Consider the following 20080-nt stretch of genomic DNA (forward strand, 5'->3'; position numbering starts at 1 on the left):
TGTGCCAGGAAAGGCCATGAAAGATGGCGCATGTGCTTGGATCCCTGTTGCCCACTTGGGAGACTTATATGGAGTTTCTGCCTGGTCCAGTCCCAGTCATTGTGGGCATTTGGGGAGTGGACCAATGGATGGAACATATCTTTGTATCACTCCCTCTCGCTGACTCTGAATTTCAAATAAATAGATAAATCTTATCCAGAGAGACAAAGAAAGAGAAAGAGAGAAGCAAAGGCTAATAAGAGATTAAACTAGATTTCAAGCCCAGGTTTCTTGTGGTTGTTGTCTTGGTACTATGGGAAGAAACTGGTGAGCGGGACAGAATTAGGGGCAGAAAGAACTATGGAAAAGGAGAAGCAACATGGAGAAGATAGAGAAAAAGGAAAAACCTGAAGTTCTTGGACACCTGCTATTCCAGGAATTGGCTCTAGGAAGTCTGTAAGCCCTTTTCAGATTATATACAATTTTTATGTGCTTTTCTTTCCACATGGAGAGTTAGTAGTGGCATTAGATTTTCACAGGTCTATGATTCAGATTTTGAATAAATCATTAAGTCATTATGGCTTGTGTTTGTAGTATCTTTGAAGTTTTTTTTTTTTTTTTGCAAAAACTTACTTAATATTTAAAAGAGAAAGCACTTGTATCTGTTGGTTCATTTCCCAAATGGCTGCAGCAGCCAGGTTTTGTCAAGACAGATCTGGGTCAGGAACTCTATCTTGGTCTCCCAGGGAAGTGTTCAGGACTCAAGTACTTGGACCAGCACCTGCCAGGGTGCATATTAGCAGGAAGCTGGATCAAAAACAGAGCTTGGACTTGGAAGAAACCACTGGGATGCTGATGTCCAAGTGTAGGCTTAATGTGCTGCACCACCGTGGCCTCTTTGGATGTGGGTTTTTATATGGATTTCTCCCATTTTTGACAGGAAAAGGGAAAAGAGCTCTACCAAAGCCAATTAGGTCTAAAAGTCTGATTATAAGTAAAATGGTGATTTCTTTTTTTTGCATTTCGAAATTAGACAAATGTTTTCCCCATTTCTTGCGGCGGGGTTGAGGGGAGGGTATTCAGCTTTTATCGCCAGAAGTGGTTGTGCAATGCTGGAGCCCTGTGGTTCAGAGTGTTCTGTAGAATCCGAGAAATCCTGGAGGACTTGGTCTTATGGAATGGTTTGCTTCTTGCCATCCTCTCGGTTGCCCTCCAAATGACCTTGAGGATTTGTGAGATGAGTTCTGACCCAGGGTCTGGGGAGGGATGAATGTGCATGAATACGGCATGAACTGGAGAATACTAGATTTGTTACCCAGTGAGAGCATCAGGGGACTGGGCCAGCCTGGGCAAATCTGCGCCACCTCCTGTTCTTGTAAATAGGTTCTATCTGGATGTAGCCACACCCTTTCACTTATACATCACCATGGTTACTTGCAGCTACTTGGGCAGAGTTGCACACCCTAATTGCCTGAAATATTTGCCATCTGAACTTCTACAGAAAAATCTTGCCATTGTGGTCTACAGTAAGTATGTGATGGACACCTGGAAAGCCTGGTAGGTGTTTCACAACTTTTATTTGTAGTGATGTCTATGAACATTGGTAATCCATGTGTAGGCTGGCTTTAACTGACCAATTTAGGATTCTCTGTGAACAGGCTTTCGTTTGATTTCATGAGCTGACAAATTGAATAATGTAAATATGGCTATTAGTTAGCCAAAGTTTGACTTTGACCTAGATCATAGTAAATTTTCATGTACAATTTTCAAATCTAGGTGATTTTTTAAAAACTTATGATATTTAAGAATATTTAAAATAGCCTGTATTATTAAAAACAAATGAAAAGACAAATGATAAAACTTTTTAGTGAACCAATTCAAAATGCTTACATTTAGTATTAGTTGTATATTACCAAAAAATAAATTATCACAAAACTTAGTGCCTTAAATAGTATTTTTTATTAAGAGGACATTTTTGTACTTTAAAAACTACCAGAGTAGAACAAGTCACATTGGGTAACTTACTGGTAAAGAATAATTTTGGAGGACCACAAACTGAAGAATTAAACATTTTATCACCTGTTGTATTTAAAATTCTTTATCCTTGTCAACTATAAGTTTTGCAAATTTTTCATTCTCAGTGATAGTTTTCTCTCAAATAGTACTCTGTATTTGAGTATATGAATATTATTTCAAATGATTTTTAAGATAGGCATAGTCAGGAATCATTAGCAATCATCACCTTACCTTTTGTTTTTGAGTGTGAAAAATGAGTTCAGTCTATTTAAAGTGATTCTGTGTGGTGAAGGTTAATCTGTGACAGAGCCAGGCCTTGGATCTGGTTATTAGCAATTGGAATGAATCATTGGTTTTATGTTTGATTTGGGAAGCATGCATTGGAAATAATTTAGAGAGACTGAAGGATATTACTTTTTATCTTCAAAGAAAACAAAAATAATGCTATTCATTTTGTAAGATTACGTGGATTAGCGATTATACATAAGCCTGCTGAGCCCAGAGCCCAGAGCTTGAAGTGGCACTCTGAATGGTGGCTTCCTTATGGCTTCCTCAAATTATGGGATGATGTTGATTTTTAAAATTAGAATAAAATATCAACATACCACTCTTAATGAATGTTTCTTTTGTAAAACAAATTAAATACTATTACCTACCTACCATTATTATAGTTTTCTTTATTCCCCAAGAGAGCCAACCATATTGGAACAATTAATAATTTGTTTTGCTTAGCTATGCAGAGGTATCAGAACTGAAACATCTACATATCAAACTCAAATACAATATAGTTTTCGGTTCATGTTTCAATCTTTAAAATTGTAGCAGTATCATTTACTGTGGTAAATTCATATCCTAATTTTAAATGCCCCAAAGCAAATAAAACTTTGTTATAAATTCAAGTACTGTATTTTAAAGTATACATGTTAGACACACAGTAGCCACAGGCGGAATTACTGTAACAAGCAGGTGCATACACACATTCATGATGCCCAGCACTGCAGCGGGTGGCATTAGACACATTGCTCCTGTGGTCACCGATGAGGAGTACAGTTGCTTTAGTACAACAGCAATACAACTGCATTTCTAATGCTTCAGTAAGGTCAGTAACCTCTAACTGATATTGACTAAGATGTATTTATGTATAGAGTGTATTTTAGGGTCAGACGCTTATGCAAGAATAAGCACTTAACATGCTGTTGACAAAACAAAATCATCCCTTTTCACAAAATAGAATAAGTCAAACCAAAAGGAATCTGAAGTAATTAAAAGAAAATTTAAAACTGTGTATCTGTGTTAAACATGATTTAATATAGTTTGCCTCTGTTTAAAACAAGTTATTTTCCTGACATATCTGATATAGATATAGATACAGATATATCAGAGGGCGAGAGACAGGGAGATTTTAAAGGCTGTACACTAATGCCAACACAGCAGTAGCCCTTAGATGATACTTAAGCTGGAAAAAAGTTTGGTGAGTTATGCTCAAGCATTTTTTTCTTCTGCTTAGAAAAAAATCAGTAGCCTACAATTACCTATTTTTTTTCAAACAGGTATCTTTTAAGGTCTTAAATTATTGTTTAAAAAACTGGAACAGTATCTCCATTTATGCACAAATATATTTTCCATCCATATTGATTACAGTTCTAACAACTGAAAACCAATCTGGTATATACTTTTAGCTTAGATAACAATATTGTTATCTTAATGACATAAATGATTGTAAGGGATATTTATATAATACTTCACATAGTACCTTATCTGAAGCTCTTAGGAAATAACCTAGTCACATGTGACTTTACACATGGAAGAATGGGGATGCTAGGAGATCGGGGACCCTGTGGCTGTCGTAACTAGGGGTCCAGTTTATTTTCATGTTGGAGTTGTGCGTGTGTGTGCAGGTGCAGCAGGCCTGATTTCCTTTATCTTTCCTTCCTCCTTTTCCTCCCTCCTTCTCCTCTGTTTCTTTCCCAAGGTTCTCTGAATAAAGCAGTCATTCTGGAAATCAGATACTGATTACAAAAATCTTTTGAGATACAGCTGAACTTCATCTTGTTGGATCATCATGTCATGGGTTCGGTGGCTTATTCAGCATTGCTCAGGGAAAAGAATTCCTCCTCTGTTTCTCCTCATTCAAGGAAGAAGCCTGAGTGAGTGAATAGTGAGTCTCTCTTCTAAAGGTGGGTGTCCAATTACCCCCCGTTTTCGTTTTTCAGGTAGAACACATTTTTAAAACTTGCATCAGTCGTGGATCATGATAACTCATTGTGAATCTTAACATAATACAGTTCTATCCCAATCATTCTTTTCCTCACGTCAGTCAACTACTGAGTGTGGTTACAAGGATGTAATTAAGGTAGCATCCTACTAAAGTCCCTGATAAAATTTCAAGGGGGAAAAAAAACTATTTAGAGAATAAATAAAAATAGAAAATAAAGTGATATCTGGTTTTATTTTTAGGCTTCCCCTCTCAAGAAAAAAATCCATAAATGGATTCAGAGAATGTCCCTTACTGTATATATATTTTTCTCCTCTGAAGAGACCCACACATGGGGTAACATCACCCACATGTACTTAGTGGCTTACCATTTGGGACAGAAGGAGTTCAGCAGTGCCCACCTTGGTCCATGTGAATGTCACGTTCGAAGTGAGCCCCTGTGGTCTTGGGGTTAAGTGGTTGCGGACGGAGGCTTGATGGAGGGGATGCTGCAGGATCTCCTCATGATGAGCCTGACCTCGATATCCGGCAGGTTATCCTGCTGAGTCTGGAAGCAACCTTCATCTGTGGCTGCTAAGTGAAGATCAAATCGAAGAGAAACGGATTTTTTCCTTAACCGAGGGTTATCTTTAAAGAAAGAGCCTTCCCACTCTTTGATCATTTCGTCTACCTTCTCGGTCCTGAAATGAGAAAACAGGTTTTTCAATATGACAAATCAATTAAAAAAAAAAAAAGACCGGATGCATGCCCGGCAGAGTTATGAAAAAGAAACTGAAAAATTTACGAGATTTGTAGCTTACATACTTTAGGAATTGTGTGATTATAGTTTCTAAGGAATGCTATAGGACTCCTATCACATTCTCACATTTTGGTTAGGATTTTTAGAAAATTGGTGAACTGAGGATTGTTTCTGCTTTGGTTTGCATTTTACCTATGTGTTTATGTTGTCAGAATAAAACTCCTATAAAAGCAAAATTTGGAAATGATCTGATTGCAGTTAACTTCATTCTGTGGGTTTTCGGGGACTTGCGGGTCACAGTCGCTTCACTTACTGAATAGTGCCGTGCGCTTCCGTGCTCTCCTTCACGACATTTCCATCTAATGTCGCCTGTTTGCTCATGGTTTCCACATTTTCACTCTCATACTTTTGTGGGAGTTTTGTTGAGAAAGAGATTTCATTTATGATGGCTGTGAAATGTTATTAATAATATATTACATCATTGATGTACCGCTCCCAGAGAAGTTGTATGTCAAACTTTTATTCAGCTACTGCGAGGTGTTTCTATTTTAAAGCACTTATTTTACTTAAAATCCCAGAAATAGCAATTGAATGTTTTGGGTAAGTTTTTTTTTTTTTAATTTTATTTGTTTCTCTCTCTCTCTCTCTTTTGGTCAAGTGTTACTTCAGTCACTCACCTGAAGGTAAAACAAACCCCACTCTGCTTGTGCCAGGTTTTTGGTCTTTTTTCTCACCTTGGATACAACCATAATATCTGAAATCAGAGAGAATGTTATAGGAGTAACATTTCGGTGGACAAATAATTGAAACAAACAAGCACAGATAGATTGTATATGATGCAAGGAAATACCCTTTGACAATGCAAAGAAACAGTGCTACTGTGTTCCTTTGTGGAAGAATCTCCCGGGATAACATGGAGTGATAAAGAAAGTGACAGCTACTTTTACAAAGGTTGAAGGAACACAAAAACTTCATCCATTGCTTATAGGTACCTATTGCTGACTAGCAAAGAATCGAAGAATGAGCATCAAATTCAGGAGTCAGGTCAAGTAGGTGAAAGACTGGATTATGGGAAGTGGTCTAGCTGTTTGTGGAGTTTCAGTGACACTGGAAATATTTTACTTCTCAGTCTAGGGTAGTAGATACATGAGTTACTTGCTATAATTTGGTGGCTTCCTGTATAAGTTTAACAGAGCATTATAAAACATTTCAGGTTGTTAATTATAAGAATATCAAAGACTGATTCATCAATATATTGCTTGATTAGAAGTTAAAATTTACAGCTGATTATTTGTTTTAAATATATTTTTATGTGCATCATGAATGCTTAGCAATTAAAAAAGATTCAGAAACATATTTTATTTAGTTATATATGGTTCCATATATGCTATATCTAACTGTAACTATATGTTTACAAAGGACTTATGAGTGTGCATGGATTTCACAAGTTTTTTAACTAAAACATCTTTTGATGTCACTTTCCACATTTTCTAAAGTGCCCTGAGCTCAAATGCCAGATGTTGCTTTAAGCACTGTGTCAACACTAGCGGCTCGTCCCATCCTCACAGGAACCCTATGAAGGAGGCATAATTACTGTTCGCATTTTCCAGGTGAGAGTGTACAGACCTAGGGAAGTGAACGAGCTCGAGATCACTCAGTGAGGAAGGAGCATACTTTCTCTTTTTGCTTGTTTTTAAATTTTTTGAAGTGTTAGTGTATGCGAGGACTTTCTGCAGGCTTGTGTCACAGAATTCAAGGGAAAGCAAAGGTTTCTTGTTATGGAAACCAGGGGACTTGGTAGGTGCCTTGAGAGGACCTAGTCAGCGATTAGGGTACTGTGTGAACCAATACCTTTTCTTATCAGAACATTTGGAAGTCAAACCATGACTCCAAACAGTATCACTTTCCAGTGTGATACATTCATGTGATAATAATCATTGTGCTATCTGCTATATAATAGAGGGAGCTCGTGGTGCTGGCATGAGGGGTCCCAGGATAGTCCTTCAAGAAAGTGAGAAAGTCAAGCAAGGTCCAATCTGGTGGCAATTCAGTGCTCTCTGTGCTTAGTTCTGGCTGACTTTGGCCATGTGGTCCCAATCTTAGAAGGGTGGAAAGAGTGTCTGCCACGTTCTTGGCAACACACACACACACACACACACACACACACCCTGAGAGGGGCTGCACACACACCCACACCCACCCACCTGACAGTGCTGGGCCAGGACACCTCGGCGATGATGGATGTTTAATCTTCCCATTTGCATGGGCAAATGTCACTGCTCCCTCCACCCTAGCCACTAACTCTTAAGTAGGTACCTGATTTCCTCCCCTTCCAGGAGGCGGCGGTAGGTGGCAATCTCCTGTTCCAGCCTCATCTTGGTGTTGAGAAGCAGCTCGTGTGCCTGCAGCTGCCTCTCCACACCACGCCGGACCTCCTGCAGCTCTTTTTCCAGGCCTCCGATCACAGCCTCCAGGTCCTGCAGCTGCGTCTGGTGGTGCTGCTCACTGGCCTGCAGGGAGTTCTCAAGGCCCCGTTCCTGTTTGGTAGGGAACCTCATCAGTGACTCAGGGCATGAAATCTGACCTGCAGTGTCTCCCTCCAGTCTGTTGTGTGCTACTTTTCTTGCTGTCTAGCAGTTGGGACGCTGGTTAAGATGCTCTAGTTCCACATCAGTGTGCCTGGGTTTGATCCCTGGTTCTGGCTTTTGACTCGAGCAGTTCCTGGGAGGCAGCAGTGTTGGTTCACATGGTTGGGCTCCCACCAACCATGCGGGAGAACTGGTTTGGGTTCCTAGCCTCTTGCTTTGGCCTGGACCAGCCCTCTGCTATTGTGGGCATTTGGGAATGGACCACCAATGGAAGCTTTGTCTACATCTGCCTCTCAAATAAGTGCATTTTTAGAAATATCACAATAATGGATCTCACCTAGGCAAGAAATGTTCCCCAACAGCTTTACTTATGATCCGGTTAAGTACATAGATTTAAAAAAATCTGTATGTACTTAACCAGAAAGTTTGTTATAAATTTTTTCATTTTATTTAAAAAAAACCTTTAGTTTTTAACAGATTCATTATAGTTCATAGACACAATTCTATGAATCTAATTATATTTTCTTCCTCCGCCTCTCCTCCTGTCTCCCTTCTATCTTACCTCCATCTCTCCTTTGTTGTGTCTTTAATATTTGAAATCATATATTTTAAATTTACATTATAGTAAAAGGCTTACTGTTTCATCAAATAAGAAGTAGAGCAAGCAAAAGGCAAAAATAACAATTGGGAATATAGGAAATGACTATAAACAATAATTGAATGGAAAAAACCATCATTTGCCCATATACATTATAATTACTAACATTTTAAAGGAACCCGGTATTAATTCCTCTATAGTATGATTAACTTACTATCACTCTGATTTTTTTTTAAACATGGAAAATATAGTAGATTAGCTATCAGAGCCAGAGAAAGCTGCTTATAAGAGGTATTTTAGGGAAGTGCTTATAACTTTTTAAAAACGCTCAATAGCTTTAGTGAAGGATCCTCCTTCTGTTAAGCATTGAAATCCTGAACAAACTCTTTTTCCACCTCAGATGATCAGGGAAGCCCTGGGACATGCCAGCCAAACCCTGTGTGTTGGTCACACACAGGCACTGGACAGGAAACAGGGATGGGACCCAGCGGCCTTGGCTGTCAGCCTCTCATGGTGGGTGAATGGACACCATCCCTTTCCTGTTGCCAAGCAACACCTGGAGGGTGCAGGGCCAGCTGCTCGGAGAGGGCACTTACCACCGCGTGGAGAGACTCGATTTCCACCTGCAGGTGGTGCCACTGGCGTCGGGCTTCCTTGAGTTCTGCTTGAGCTGCCCTCAAGGCCTCCTCATCTTTGTCCATTTTCTTGTTTAGGTCTTCTTCTAACTGTAAGAGAGCCAACAGCAATGACAAGCAAAAGCAAGAGCGCTCTTGAAAATGAGATGTTTCAGAGCAATTACAAAGAGCAGAGGAATGAAATCATCTTTTCTTTGAATTGTTGGATTACAAGTGAGTATTCTGAGGCTTGATCACTGATGGTTGAACATGGGAGAAAGTCAGCTGGGTTCTCAACTTGGTTCCCCCATGTAAGATGATTTCATAGTCCTTCCCAGCAAGGACAACACATGAAATATGGAAAAGTATCTATTTTAGTGAAACCATTTGTAGTACTGGAATTTGTGATCTCTGCTTCTTAAGTTTCCATTATTTGTGGATCATTAAGGAGGAAAGATTGGATATTTACTCCCTGTTTTTTTAAAGGTCACTTTAAAATATATATATATATATATTTTATTTAGTTGAAAGGCAGAAGGACAGAGAGAGAGGGACAGATAGACCTAGAGACAGAGATTAGCCTTCTGTCTGTTGAGTCGCTCCCCAGATAGCTGCAATGGAGTAACCCTGGGAGCCAGAAACAGTCCAAGTGTCTCATGTGGCTGGCAGTAATCTAAACACCTGAGTCATCCTCTATTGCATGCCAGGGGGTGCGTGACCATGAAGCTACATCAGAAGTGAAGGTGGGATTCAACCTCAGGTGCCCTGATGTGGGATGTGGGATGACAGCAGGAGCACTGTGCCACAGCATCTACCCTCCCTGCCCCCACAGGTTCCTGTAGACAGGAGCAGGTAAATAGCTACATGTGTCAGGTTGATCAAGTCTGTGGGCAGGTGTGTGAACAGGGTGCAAATAGTGCTGGGAATTGCATTATTACAGCTTCTCACAGCGGTCTGAAGCTGAAGCTGTTGTTTTTCCAAAGTATGCCTGTGTTAATTAGAGAATGAAGTGATCACAGGCATTAAAGTTCTAAAATTGACTGTATTAAGACAATCCACTGTTGATTAGCCATTTTAGAAAGCACATTACTATTGTGTATCTGGGGTAGTAAGAAAAAAATGGCTTCATCTTAAGAAATGAGAATATTGGACAGCCACCACGTGCACGTGGTGAGCTGTCCCTGGGTCTGACTGGGCCCCGGGGGCTGCTCCCTTCGGGGTGAGTACACTGAGGGGTGAGGTCTCCATGACTGGGAAGGTCGGGGACCCAACTTCTGCCTTCATTGGGCGGTGAATGAGATTGGGGAGAGGCGCGACCTTGGGCCTGGGAGTTTAAACTTCCAGGAGCCTCCCGGCTGCTGGTGGGTCTCAGGATTGGGTGTCTCATGCCTGGATCCCAGACGACAGCCACCATGTGCACGTGGTGAACTGTCAGTGTACCATTTGGTGCCAGGCTCCGCCTGCTGGCCGCCTGGCCAGGGAGCTCTGGGGTTTTGTTTCTTTGAGTCACTGCTTAGTTAGCTCCAGGTTGAACTCACTGTGCTTCTAGGACGTGAAGCATTCGTAAAGATTCCCATTGGCAGTAACTCTTCCTTTGTAAAACTTATAATCACTAAACAGTGCTGACCACCAAATACCAGTCCATGCAAAAGCTAAGGCTTGGGGCTTGTCCTGCAGAATTATATCATGTTACCTGATATGATGATGGATCAGGAGAAGTGTCACATTAAGCAAGCCATTACATTAACTAGCACTCAAGAACCATAACCGGGGGTAAATTCTGTGGGATGTGTGGGCCAAACCCTGTGGAAATTCTAGCCCCACTGGTTAGCTTAAGAGTTGGGGTGGTGATGGACTAAGCTAGGTGTGACCAAGGAGCCTGCCATCAATCACAGGTAAAGGAACCGCCAATAGTCTGGACTGGTCAAGGCAGCAGCACCCGAATGTGCATCCTGAATAGGAAGTGGGGTAGGCCGGGCTGCAATACTCACCAGCTCATACAAGGCCAAATGGAAGGCCAGAATGTGCCGGGCACTGGTCTATACCCAATGGCATGTATGAGAACTGGGTCTGGGAGTGGATCAAGTGGAGGAACTTGGGAAACTCCCATAGAGAGTCATAGCTCCAACTGGTGAACATGTGGTCCAGACCTGGGGGTTTGAAAGGCTGGGCAAAGTAGCTCCAACAGCTGGCAAATGTGTCAACTGGTAATGGTACGGGGTAGATCAGGCAGGATTGAGCAAACCTTAGCCCACAAGCAAAACTAGAGACCAGGATGGAGCACAGGTCATGCCGAGCTAGGTTGTTACACCTACTGATCTGCGTGAGTCAGGGACGCTAAGACACAGTGTCTAAGGCAGAGGTCAGAACAGGTGAGGGGATGTGCCAAGCTGAGTCAGAGCAACCACTGGCATGCGCATGATCTATGGCTGGGAACAGGCCCGGTTGGGGAGCAAAGGGGACAACTCTAGCTGGGTTGAGGTTCCCACCAAGAACGTGTGACCTGGAATGGAGGCTGTGTTCTGATCTGGATACAGTTGTAGTCTCCCTTGGCACAAGTGTGGACTGAGATTGGATGGACCAAGCTGGGACAGATCCCAACACCCTCTGGTGTCCTTGAGGACTGGGATAGATGTGCGATGGACTAGGCTAGGTCTCAAACCCCTACTGAGCCATGTGTGAGCCATATGTGGATATGGACAAACCATGGCTGGGCTGAAACATCCAACAGCAAGAACCAGCTTGGGTTGAAGGCCAGTCAGGAAAAGCCACTGTTCCTGCTAGGACAGGAGGTGGACTGAGTAGGGCTGGCTCATGGACCCACTGGTAAGCGTGAAACCTGGCATTGGGAGAGGTTCTGATGGAGGAGCCTGGGCAACTCCTCTGGCAGGACACAGACCCTGCAGGTCAGTGCAAGAAACAGCCCAGAACAGGCCATGGAAAGTTTCCCACTTGCATACAATTGGCAGGGGTCGGAGGAAGACTGGGCTGAATCTGTCCACATCATCCACTGGCAAATCCAGGCACCAGAACAGTGTGGGTTGAGCCAGGTTCGGTCTCAACAAAGACTAGTACACAATACGGAATGCCAGGGTGAGGTTGCCTGTACCGGAAGGGACCACAGCACCCATCCAGCAAGCGTGAGAACAAGGAAGGGAGGGGTCAGAGCCAGCAGGGGAATAAGGGAGGGTTCCTTTGCTGGACAGCTACTCCCACTGGAGAGCATGAGCTGGGATGGGGGCAGACCAGACTAGGCAGGGCTACAACACCTGTGTGCCTCATGTGGATTAGATCAGGGAAAAGCCAGGTTGGGCTGATTATTCCTACTGGCGCAAACAAAATTAGAGTGGGTGAGGGTTGTTTGGGCTTAGCTGCAGCATCAGCTGGCAGAAGCTGGCACTGGGGGCTAGTTCTGTCAAGTCAAACCACAGAACTATCTGGAGAGTGCATAATCTGGGAGTGGGAGAGGCCTGGGAGGGAAATAGTGGGCTCCTCTCTCTTGGGTTACCACTTCCACGTGAGGGCATGAAAACTAGGACAGCGCCTGGGGTGGAATGGGGTGTGGGACAGAGTGGACTACTGCTGCACATACTGGCAAACCAGGGAAGGGGATGGGCCTGGTGGGGGTTTTTGCGGGTCGCTCTAACTAGGCTGCAGGTCCCACTGGTTCATGCGAGGGCTGAGTATGTGCTGGGCAGCACCAGGCTGGACTGCAACACCCATTGGTTCCAGTGGAAGTCAGGAGTGAAAACAGAACCAACTCAGCAATTGCAACCACCAGCTGATTGGGGCGATGGATTGTGCCAGGCCCTGTACTTGCTAGCACATACAAGAATCAGGTCCGAGAACACCTCAGACAAAGTTTCTTTGGGGATCTCCCCAATTGAAATTGCAGACTCAGAACCCTAACCAAGAAAAGATGGAAGACAGAACAGGTAAACCAACCATCTCAGCTATATCTTGGCAGTGAAAAACGGGGCAAACAGAAACTCTATGATGGACTGTGTCAATCAGTGGAATCCTCAAAGACCTCATAGTGCTTGGAGTGGCAAGATTGGCAGCGGTTCATAACTGTTGGAATGTCAAAACCACTTGAGCAAGAACCTCAGAGCATACCCTACATCCGGGACCTGGGGTGGGTGGGAAATTGGGTGGGCCATCTCCCTTAATACCCCCCTTTTAACATGAAGGAAACAATATGGAAAAAATAATTGTCTTACCCATTTTCCTGTAGCCCTTGAACCTTTTTACCCTAATTAACTATGGAAAGATTGTCAAAATAAAAAAAAAAAGAAATGAGAATATTTTAAAATGATTATCAAGTGTGTTTTTAATATTTATTTCTTTTTATTTGAAAGCAGGTTTTATAGGAAGAGGAGAGAGAGAGAGAGATTGTCCATACATTGGTTCATTCCCCAAATGGCTGTGCTGCTCTGAGCTAGGCCAGTTTGAAGCCAGGAGCCAGGAGCTTCTGGATTTCTCAAATGGGTACAGGGGCCCAAGACATAGAACCATCCTCCACTGCTTTCCCAGGCCACAGGCAAGTAGATGGCTTGGAAGTGAATCAGCCAGGACTTGAGCCAGTACTCATATGGGATGCTGGCGTTGCACACAGAGGACTCGTGTGCTATGCCACAGTGCTGAGTCCCCACCATTAAATGTTTTAATGCTGATGCAGGAATTAAAAGAATGTACTTGCAGGCAAAATTTTTGACATTTTGCCCCAAGAATAGCTGGACCAATACATACAGCTGATCAGTATTTTGAAACAAAAATAATATAACTTTTCTCAATGTGCTTATAAAAAGACATTAAAAAGTTATAAATTTAATTTGATCATATAGTATTTTTTTCTAGAAGGAAACTAGAACCAATGAAAATCTATGAATAAAATTAGGGACGAGATATTATAGGAAAAAAATTCATTTACTTGGGAGACCTGGGAAAAGCTCCTGGCTCCTGCCTTTGGTCAGGCCTTTATCTGGCAATGGTGGTCTTGTGGGGAGCGAACCATCAGATGGATGATCTTTCTGTCTTTCTTTCTCTCCTCCGCAGTTCTCTCAAATCAATAGATGAATCTTAAAAAAAAAAAATAAAATTTATACATGTCTTTTGGATTTCTTGTCACTTGGCAGCAAGCAACAGGTGCCAAGGAAGTTACAAGAGAATGCAGAAATTTTGAAACACTCTAACATGAATATGCTGGCATCTATTGAGCTTTTGGATTTGAGAATGAGATTAGCAGTTAGGCCCTGTGTAGTAGCTGGACTTCCAGGGTGACATCCCCCCACTCCCCGCAAGTGAATCACAGCTGCCCAAGCGCCTGTTCCTGTGTGGTTCCTCTCTGGGATCACCCTGGACTCACCTGTGTCTTGCTGTAACAGGTTAGCATGTGGCTGAAATGATACTGTGCCAGGGCTGTGCCTGGGTCTCAGGAAGTCCTGAAAACTTCCTTTCTATGCTTTTGTGGGCACTGGGACAACATGTAAAGAAGTTTGGATATTGGGGATGGTGTCATGATATAGTAGTCTAAACCTCTGCCTGTGGCATGGGCATCCCATATGGACACTGGTTTGAATCCCAGCTGTTCCAATTTCAGTCCAGATGCCTGCTGATGGCATGGGAGAGCAGCAGAGGATGGCCCAAGTCCTTGGGCCTCTGTACACACATGGGCGACCTGGAAGAAGCACCTGGCTCCTGGCTTCTTAAAGGCACTGTTCTGGCTGTTGCAACCATTTGTGGAATGAACCAGCAAATAGAAGGTATCTCTGTCTCTCTTTCCTTCTTCTCTCCTTCTCTCTACCTTTCAAATAAATAAAGATAAATAAATATTAAAGAAAAAGAAGGAGAAGAAGAAGGAGGAGGAGGAAAAGAAGGAGAAAAAGCAGCAGCAGCAGCTGGGATATCCTGATGGGGAAATAGGGCAGATGGGAGCAGGCCCCGGAGTGAGAGAGAAACAGGCCCAGCTATCTCTCCCATCCAAGCCAGTCTCCCAGCAGTTCCCCTATCTAGGGCCAATCACGAGTGAACCCCCTTGGCTCTTTCAGCCCAGTCATGGCCTAAGGTGACTGTGCTTCAGCCAGCATCACAGGTAGCGGGAGAGCCTGGTCAACCTGCTGAATCATGGGAGAGAATACAGAGGGTTATTTTAGTTCACTGTAGGGTATCTGTTAGGAGGGCAGTCGGTAACTGAAACTAATAATCTGATAGACTTTTAGTGAATTTATGCCAAATGACATTCTGTATTATGCATAAAAGATCACTAATGTAGTCTTTTGTTACAAAACACTCTAAACAAACCTGACTATAGCCTTACTCTTTCATTTGCATTTTTTCATTTCAGCATTGTGATTTACAAACTAAACTTGTATTTCTTCTATTGCAAAATAAAACGCTTATGTGGTTTCTCATTTTCAGAAATTGCCATCTGTTCTACGTCCTTCTCTTTGTAAAAGATGAGTCAACCATTCCGATACCTCAGTAAGACAACCCAGTGACTTTGCTTAATCTAGAATTCTTTATGAGGACTGAAGTGTTACCCAGAGCCAAAAGGTACAATATTCTTAAAAAGGAGCTGCTAATGGAATAAAGATCTATGATTTCCTAGCAATAAATATATATGTATACGTATATATATATACACATACACATACGCATATATGTAGATACATATATACACACATATATATATTTGACAAAGTTCTTAAGTAAACTTTTTGCTAGGTTTGGGTGCTTGAAATAAAGTTCAACTCAAATTTGACAAGTAGACCCATAATAACACCTTCAATTTCAGAATCTTTGCTTCTCAAATATTTGTGAATTTGTTTCTAAAGGCTTGAGACCTCAATTAATTGCTAATGGTGATGTTTGTCACTGTGAAAGTCTGTATGCTAGAATTTAGTTCGTCTGTAAACTGGCTTTCCTTTGCTTTAAAAATACTTCAATATTGCAAGCTTGTCATTGGAAGTAAATACTAATGCAAAAGGAAAAGCCTGTAAACTGAGGGGAGGGTCGTCACCAATTTCTGTTACCGTTTCTGAATGCCACATCCACACACTTGGTTGGCTTCTATTTGTAACAATCTAGGATAAAGCTGAACTCTTCAGAAAGATGATTAAAAAAAAAAAAACCTTTGAAATGTTCCTTAGCTTTATCTCCAGGAAACTGTGCATGCCCATCATGCTTTCTGTCTGTCATTGAAATCATCCCTATAAATAACCACATCCGATCACTCCCTGAAGGGTACCCGAGATGCTCCCTTGCTGGGGAACATCTTAGAAGAGGTTCCAGTAGGCACCATTTTGCTCTAGGCTGACCCCAGGTTTTATGGATGATAACAACCTCATCACTTAAATACAAATCGAATGCACCACTCAGCACCTCCTTCCGGACCATCAAACAGAACCGGCACAGCAGCTCCCCCCTGTCCCCTGGCCACACACACAGTGAGGCCGGAATCCCTTCCCCAGTAGGCGCTGCACTGAAAAGGAAATACTGTACCTCCGAGGGGCTGGGGCAGCAATGGGGCAGGCACTGCCTGTCTCCTGAGGTTGCAGGGTGCCTGTCTGTGAGAGGTCATTACCTGGATCCTGGTGGCCAGCACGGTCTCTATCTGATTGCTGGTGAGGAGCTTTTCATAGTTTGCCCTGATCTCATTGAGGAGCTGGGACAGTTCCATTCTTTTCCCATCCTCCACCTGGGCTAACTGAACCTCGCGGAGGGGCTGAGTCGCTGCGGCAGAGCCAGCCCTGCCTGCGTCTTTGGCGTCGTCGTCCTCAGCGGCGTCCGGAGAAGCCCCGAGCTCCACGGAGCCTTAAAGAGGCAGCGCTCCGTTTTCAGAGGCCCTGGGGGAAATTTCTGTGCTTTGAATCCATTCTTGAAACAGATGGTAAACTCCTTGCTCCTATCGTCGTGGAAATAAGAAGAGACAGATGCTCCAGGAAGGAAAAGAAAAAAAAAATCCAGCATTTCTGACAATAGTCTGTGAAAGGGAGCCCTTTAGGTAAAAGAAAAAAAAAAAAGGCTAATTCATTTTGTAAAAAGAAAATGGGGGCATAAAATAGAGAAAATTATGTTTCACTTCTCCCAAGATAACTGTGAGAATTTCTTTCACAGCTATTTTCACCATTTGGGTTCTTTAAAAACAAAGAGGGAGGTAGGTCATTAGATCATGCCATAAATCCTGACTATTGTGACAGTCATTAGAAAAAGTTCTTGTCTGATTAAGTGGGCCATTGTCATGAACTGCAGCCCTTTTCTCTCAAAAGCTCCTGGCAGGCTGACGGCCTGACAGCAGAGCTGGATGTGACTCTGAAGTTGTAGCACAGAGGAGGCTATGGCGACAGAGCCTGAGTGTATCCAGTTAATGCTTACAGTGCTTTTTTTTTTGTTGTTGTTGTTAACATTGTATTATGTGATACAGTTTTATAGGCACTGGGGATTCCCCCCACCCCTCCCATACCCCTCCCCCCATGGTGGATTCCTCCACCTTGTTGCATAACCACAGTTCAAGTTCAGTTGAGATTCGTTCCTTGCAAACACATATCTAGCATAAAGTCCTTTGAAAAACGGAAATAGGGGCTGGCATTGCGATACATAAGGTCAAGCCTCTGCTTGCATCACCAGCATCCCAAATTGCATTTCGACTTCTGGCTGCTCTACTTCCAAATCCAAGTCACTGCTAATGGCCTAGGAAAGCAGTGGAGGATTGCCCAAGTCCTTGGGCCCCTGCTCCTGCATGGGAGATCCAGAAGAAGCGCCTGGCTCCTGGCTTCATAATGGTACAACCTCGGCAGTTGTAGCTATCTGGGAAGTGGACCAGTGGATGGAAGAGTTCTCTCTCCATCTTGCTCATATAGTATATATATAAAACTGTATATACATAACTATATAACTATATATATATAAATCTTAGAAAAAGTAGAAGAAATTGAACCACATTGTCCTAGTGGAGCAGGGGTCCCTTCTTTGTGGAGCTATTTCTTCATTAAACATGCAGTCTATGTGACAACTCCCACTTGGGGTGACACTTATGCCACTGCTAACTTAAGAAAGGCACCTTGGAGGCCTGATACGGTGACCTAGCAGCTGAATCCTCACCTTGCAACCACCAGCGTCTCACATGAGCCCCAGTTCATGTTCTGGCTGCTCCACTTCCCATTCAGCCTCCTGCTTCTGGCAGAGGATGGCCCAAAGTCTTGGAACCTTGCACCTGTGCAGGAGACCCAGAAGAAGCTCCAGGCTCCTGGCCTTGGATCAGCCTAGCCCAGGCTGTTGTGGCTACTTGGGGAGTGAACCAGTAGATGGAAGCTCTTTCTGTCTCTCCTTCTCTCTGTAAATCTGCCTTATTTATTTATAAATAAATAAATAAATAAATAAATAAATATTTCAATAAAGAAAGGCACCTGGGCCCCTGTTGTCCTATCTGACCTCCACAACCCCCTGCCATTTTGTAGCCTGTAGAGATGAGAAGACACAGGCTAGTAGTTACACAAGGCTCACCACCTTCTGAGCAATGAGATGCAATGAGATGATGGTGTGATGGGGGTGGGGCAGAGCTCTGCCTGGTTCTAAGCACATCAGAGGAAGGGCACTGACTCTGAGGAGAGGTGATGGAGAAGAAGACTATGGAATCATTTCTTGGACTAGATAGTGAAGTTGTAGGGAGGCAGTGATGAGCTAGAGTGTCTGTGGCCATGGCCCAAGTGGAATTGTCCTGGTACAGAGGATTAATAGCTTTCTCTGGACAACCTGGATACATCTCTGTAGTGACCCCACTTGACATGTTGTAAGCTTTGTAGGGGCAGTCTGTCCTCAGTGCTCTCTTTAATAAACAGTACTGGGAAAGCTGAATTTGAATGCGAAAGAGAATGAAATCAGATCTTTGTCTTACCCCAGGAGCAAAAATCAATGCAGAATGGATAAGATCTGAAACCACAAGCCTCCGAGAAGACGTAGAGGAGGAAGAGCTCCTGGACATTTGCCTTGGCAATGATGGCTTTGGATACCATGCCAAAAGTCCTGGCTGCAAAAGCAGATAAAGTGTAAGACCACATCAAGCTCAGAAGCTTCTGCCCAGCAAAGAGATCCAAGAACGTGAAAAGGCAACCTACTGTCAGCAAAGAAAGATTCACAAAGCATGGATCTGATAAGGGACTAATACCTAGCACATAAACAAAGTCTTCCCACTCAGTAGCAGAAAACCAAATAAGTCATACTCCAAATTAAGAAATGGGAAAAGGATCTAAACAGACAAAAAAATGACCAGCACATATTGGGAAAAGTGCTCAGCACCACTTGAGATTGCCAGGGCAATGTCACCTCAGCTTTTAGGATGGTTCTTATCCAAACAATAAGAGACGGCAAGTGTTGACAATGAGCAAAGGGAAGACTGGAACACCGCGGATGGGAATGGGCAGCCATCGGGGAAAACAGTGTGGAGGTTCCTACAGAAATTAAAAACAGAACCACTAGGACAGGCCTTTGGGCCAAATGACTAAAATGTCACCATCCCCTCTCAGAGCACTGGGGTTCAATTTCTGGCTTCCTGAAAATGTGCACCCTGGGAAGTAGCAGTGGTGGCTCAAGTTGCTGGGTTCCTGCCAGCCACTTGGGAGGTTTGGATTGAGGTCTTGGCTGCTGGTTTTGATCTGACCCAGCCCCAACTATTGAGGTGAACCAGCTTCCTCTCAAAGTAAGTAAATAGATAAACCAAAAACTTACTGTGTGACTTAGAAAGTTTTCTTTTGTGTTTAGACCCAAGGGAGATGAAGTCAGCATCTTGTGAAGATTTCTGCATTCCTGTGTTCACGGCTGCATGGAGTCACAACAGCCAGGGAACTTACCTTCCTGTCAGAGTGGACAAATGAATAAAAGAAACGTGAGATATCATCATAGAAGTGAGTGCACTCTTTTTTTTAAGGTTATTTATTTATTTATTTATTTAATTACATATTGCATTATGTGACACAGTTTTATAGGCACTGGGATTCCCCCCACCCCTCCCCTAATCCTCCCCCCATGGTGGATTCCTCCATCTTGTTGCATTGCCACAGTGCAAGTTCAGTTGAGATTCCTTCATTGCAAACATATACTAAGTATAGAGTCCAGCATCTTATTGTCCAGATAAGTTTAACAGCTTCTTAGGGAGACCTTCTCTGGTCTGAAGGTAGAGCCGGCAGAGTATCATCCCGATCAATTAAAAGCTCCAACGTAACATCAGCAACAATTTATAATGTTATGGAATTAATTGACATAGTATTGAGTAACCAATATGTTAAAAATAAATGCAAGTTCTTAACCACATCCTGTGACTACTTCATTGACATTTCA

General features: G+C 42.9%; 1 protein-coding gene and 1 long non-coding RNA gene across 3 annotated transcripts; one reads left to right on the plus strand and one right to left on the minus strand.

Annotated features, from left to right (window-relative positions):
* The first annotated feature begins 715 nt into the window (after positions 1–715).
* LOC121170291 lies at positions 716–19700 on the plus strand. 2 transcript variants are annotated; one of them, XR_005885942.1, is made up of 6 exons: positions 716–1536; positions 3968–4172; positions 8849–8983; positions 15167–15301; positions 18647–18792; positions 19505–19700. It is a non-coding gene; the product is annotated as an uncharacterized LOC121170291 (long non-coding RNA). The 2 variants fall into 2 exon arrangements; XR_005885941.1 differs by lacking the exon at positions 19505–19700 and having other exon boundaries at positions 18647–19451.
* KRT222 (keratin 222) lies at positions 4492–16427 on the minus strand. The gene is made up of 6 exons (XM_041001361.1): positions 16332–16427; positions 8732–8860; positions 7266–7486; positions 5627–5703; positions 5263–5398; positions 4492–4890 (listed from the first exon to the last, which is right to left on the minus strand). Exons 1-6 carry the CDS (start codon positions 16425–16427, stop codon positions 4662–4664), a joined length of 888 nt encoding a protein of 295 aa, XP_040857295.1. The 3' UTR covers positions 4492–4661.
* Positions 19701–20080: the final 380 nt, after the last annotated feature.

This window comes from Ochotona curzoniae, unplaced genomic scaffold (assembly GCF_017591425.1).
Source record: "Ochotona curzoniae isolate NIBS_2020 unplaced genomic scaffold, NIBS_Ocur_1.0 scaffold_2453, whole genome shotgun sequence".
NCBI classification, from domain to species: domain Eukaryota; kingdom Metazoa; phylum Chordata; class Mammalia; order Lagomorpha; family Ochotonidae; genus Ochotona; species Ochotona curzoniae.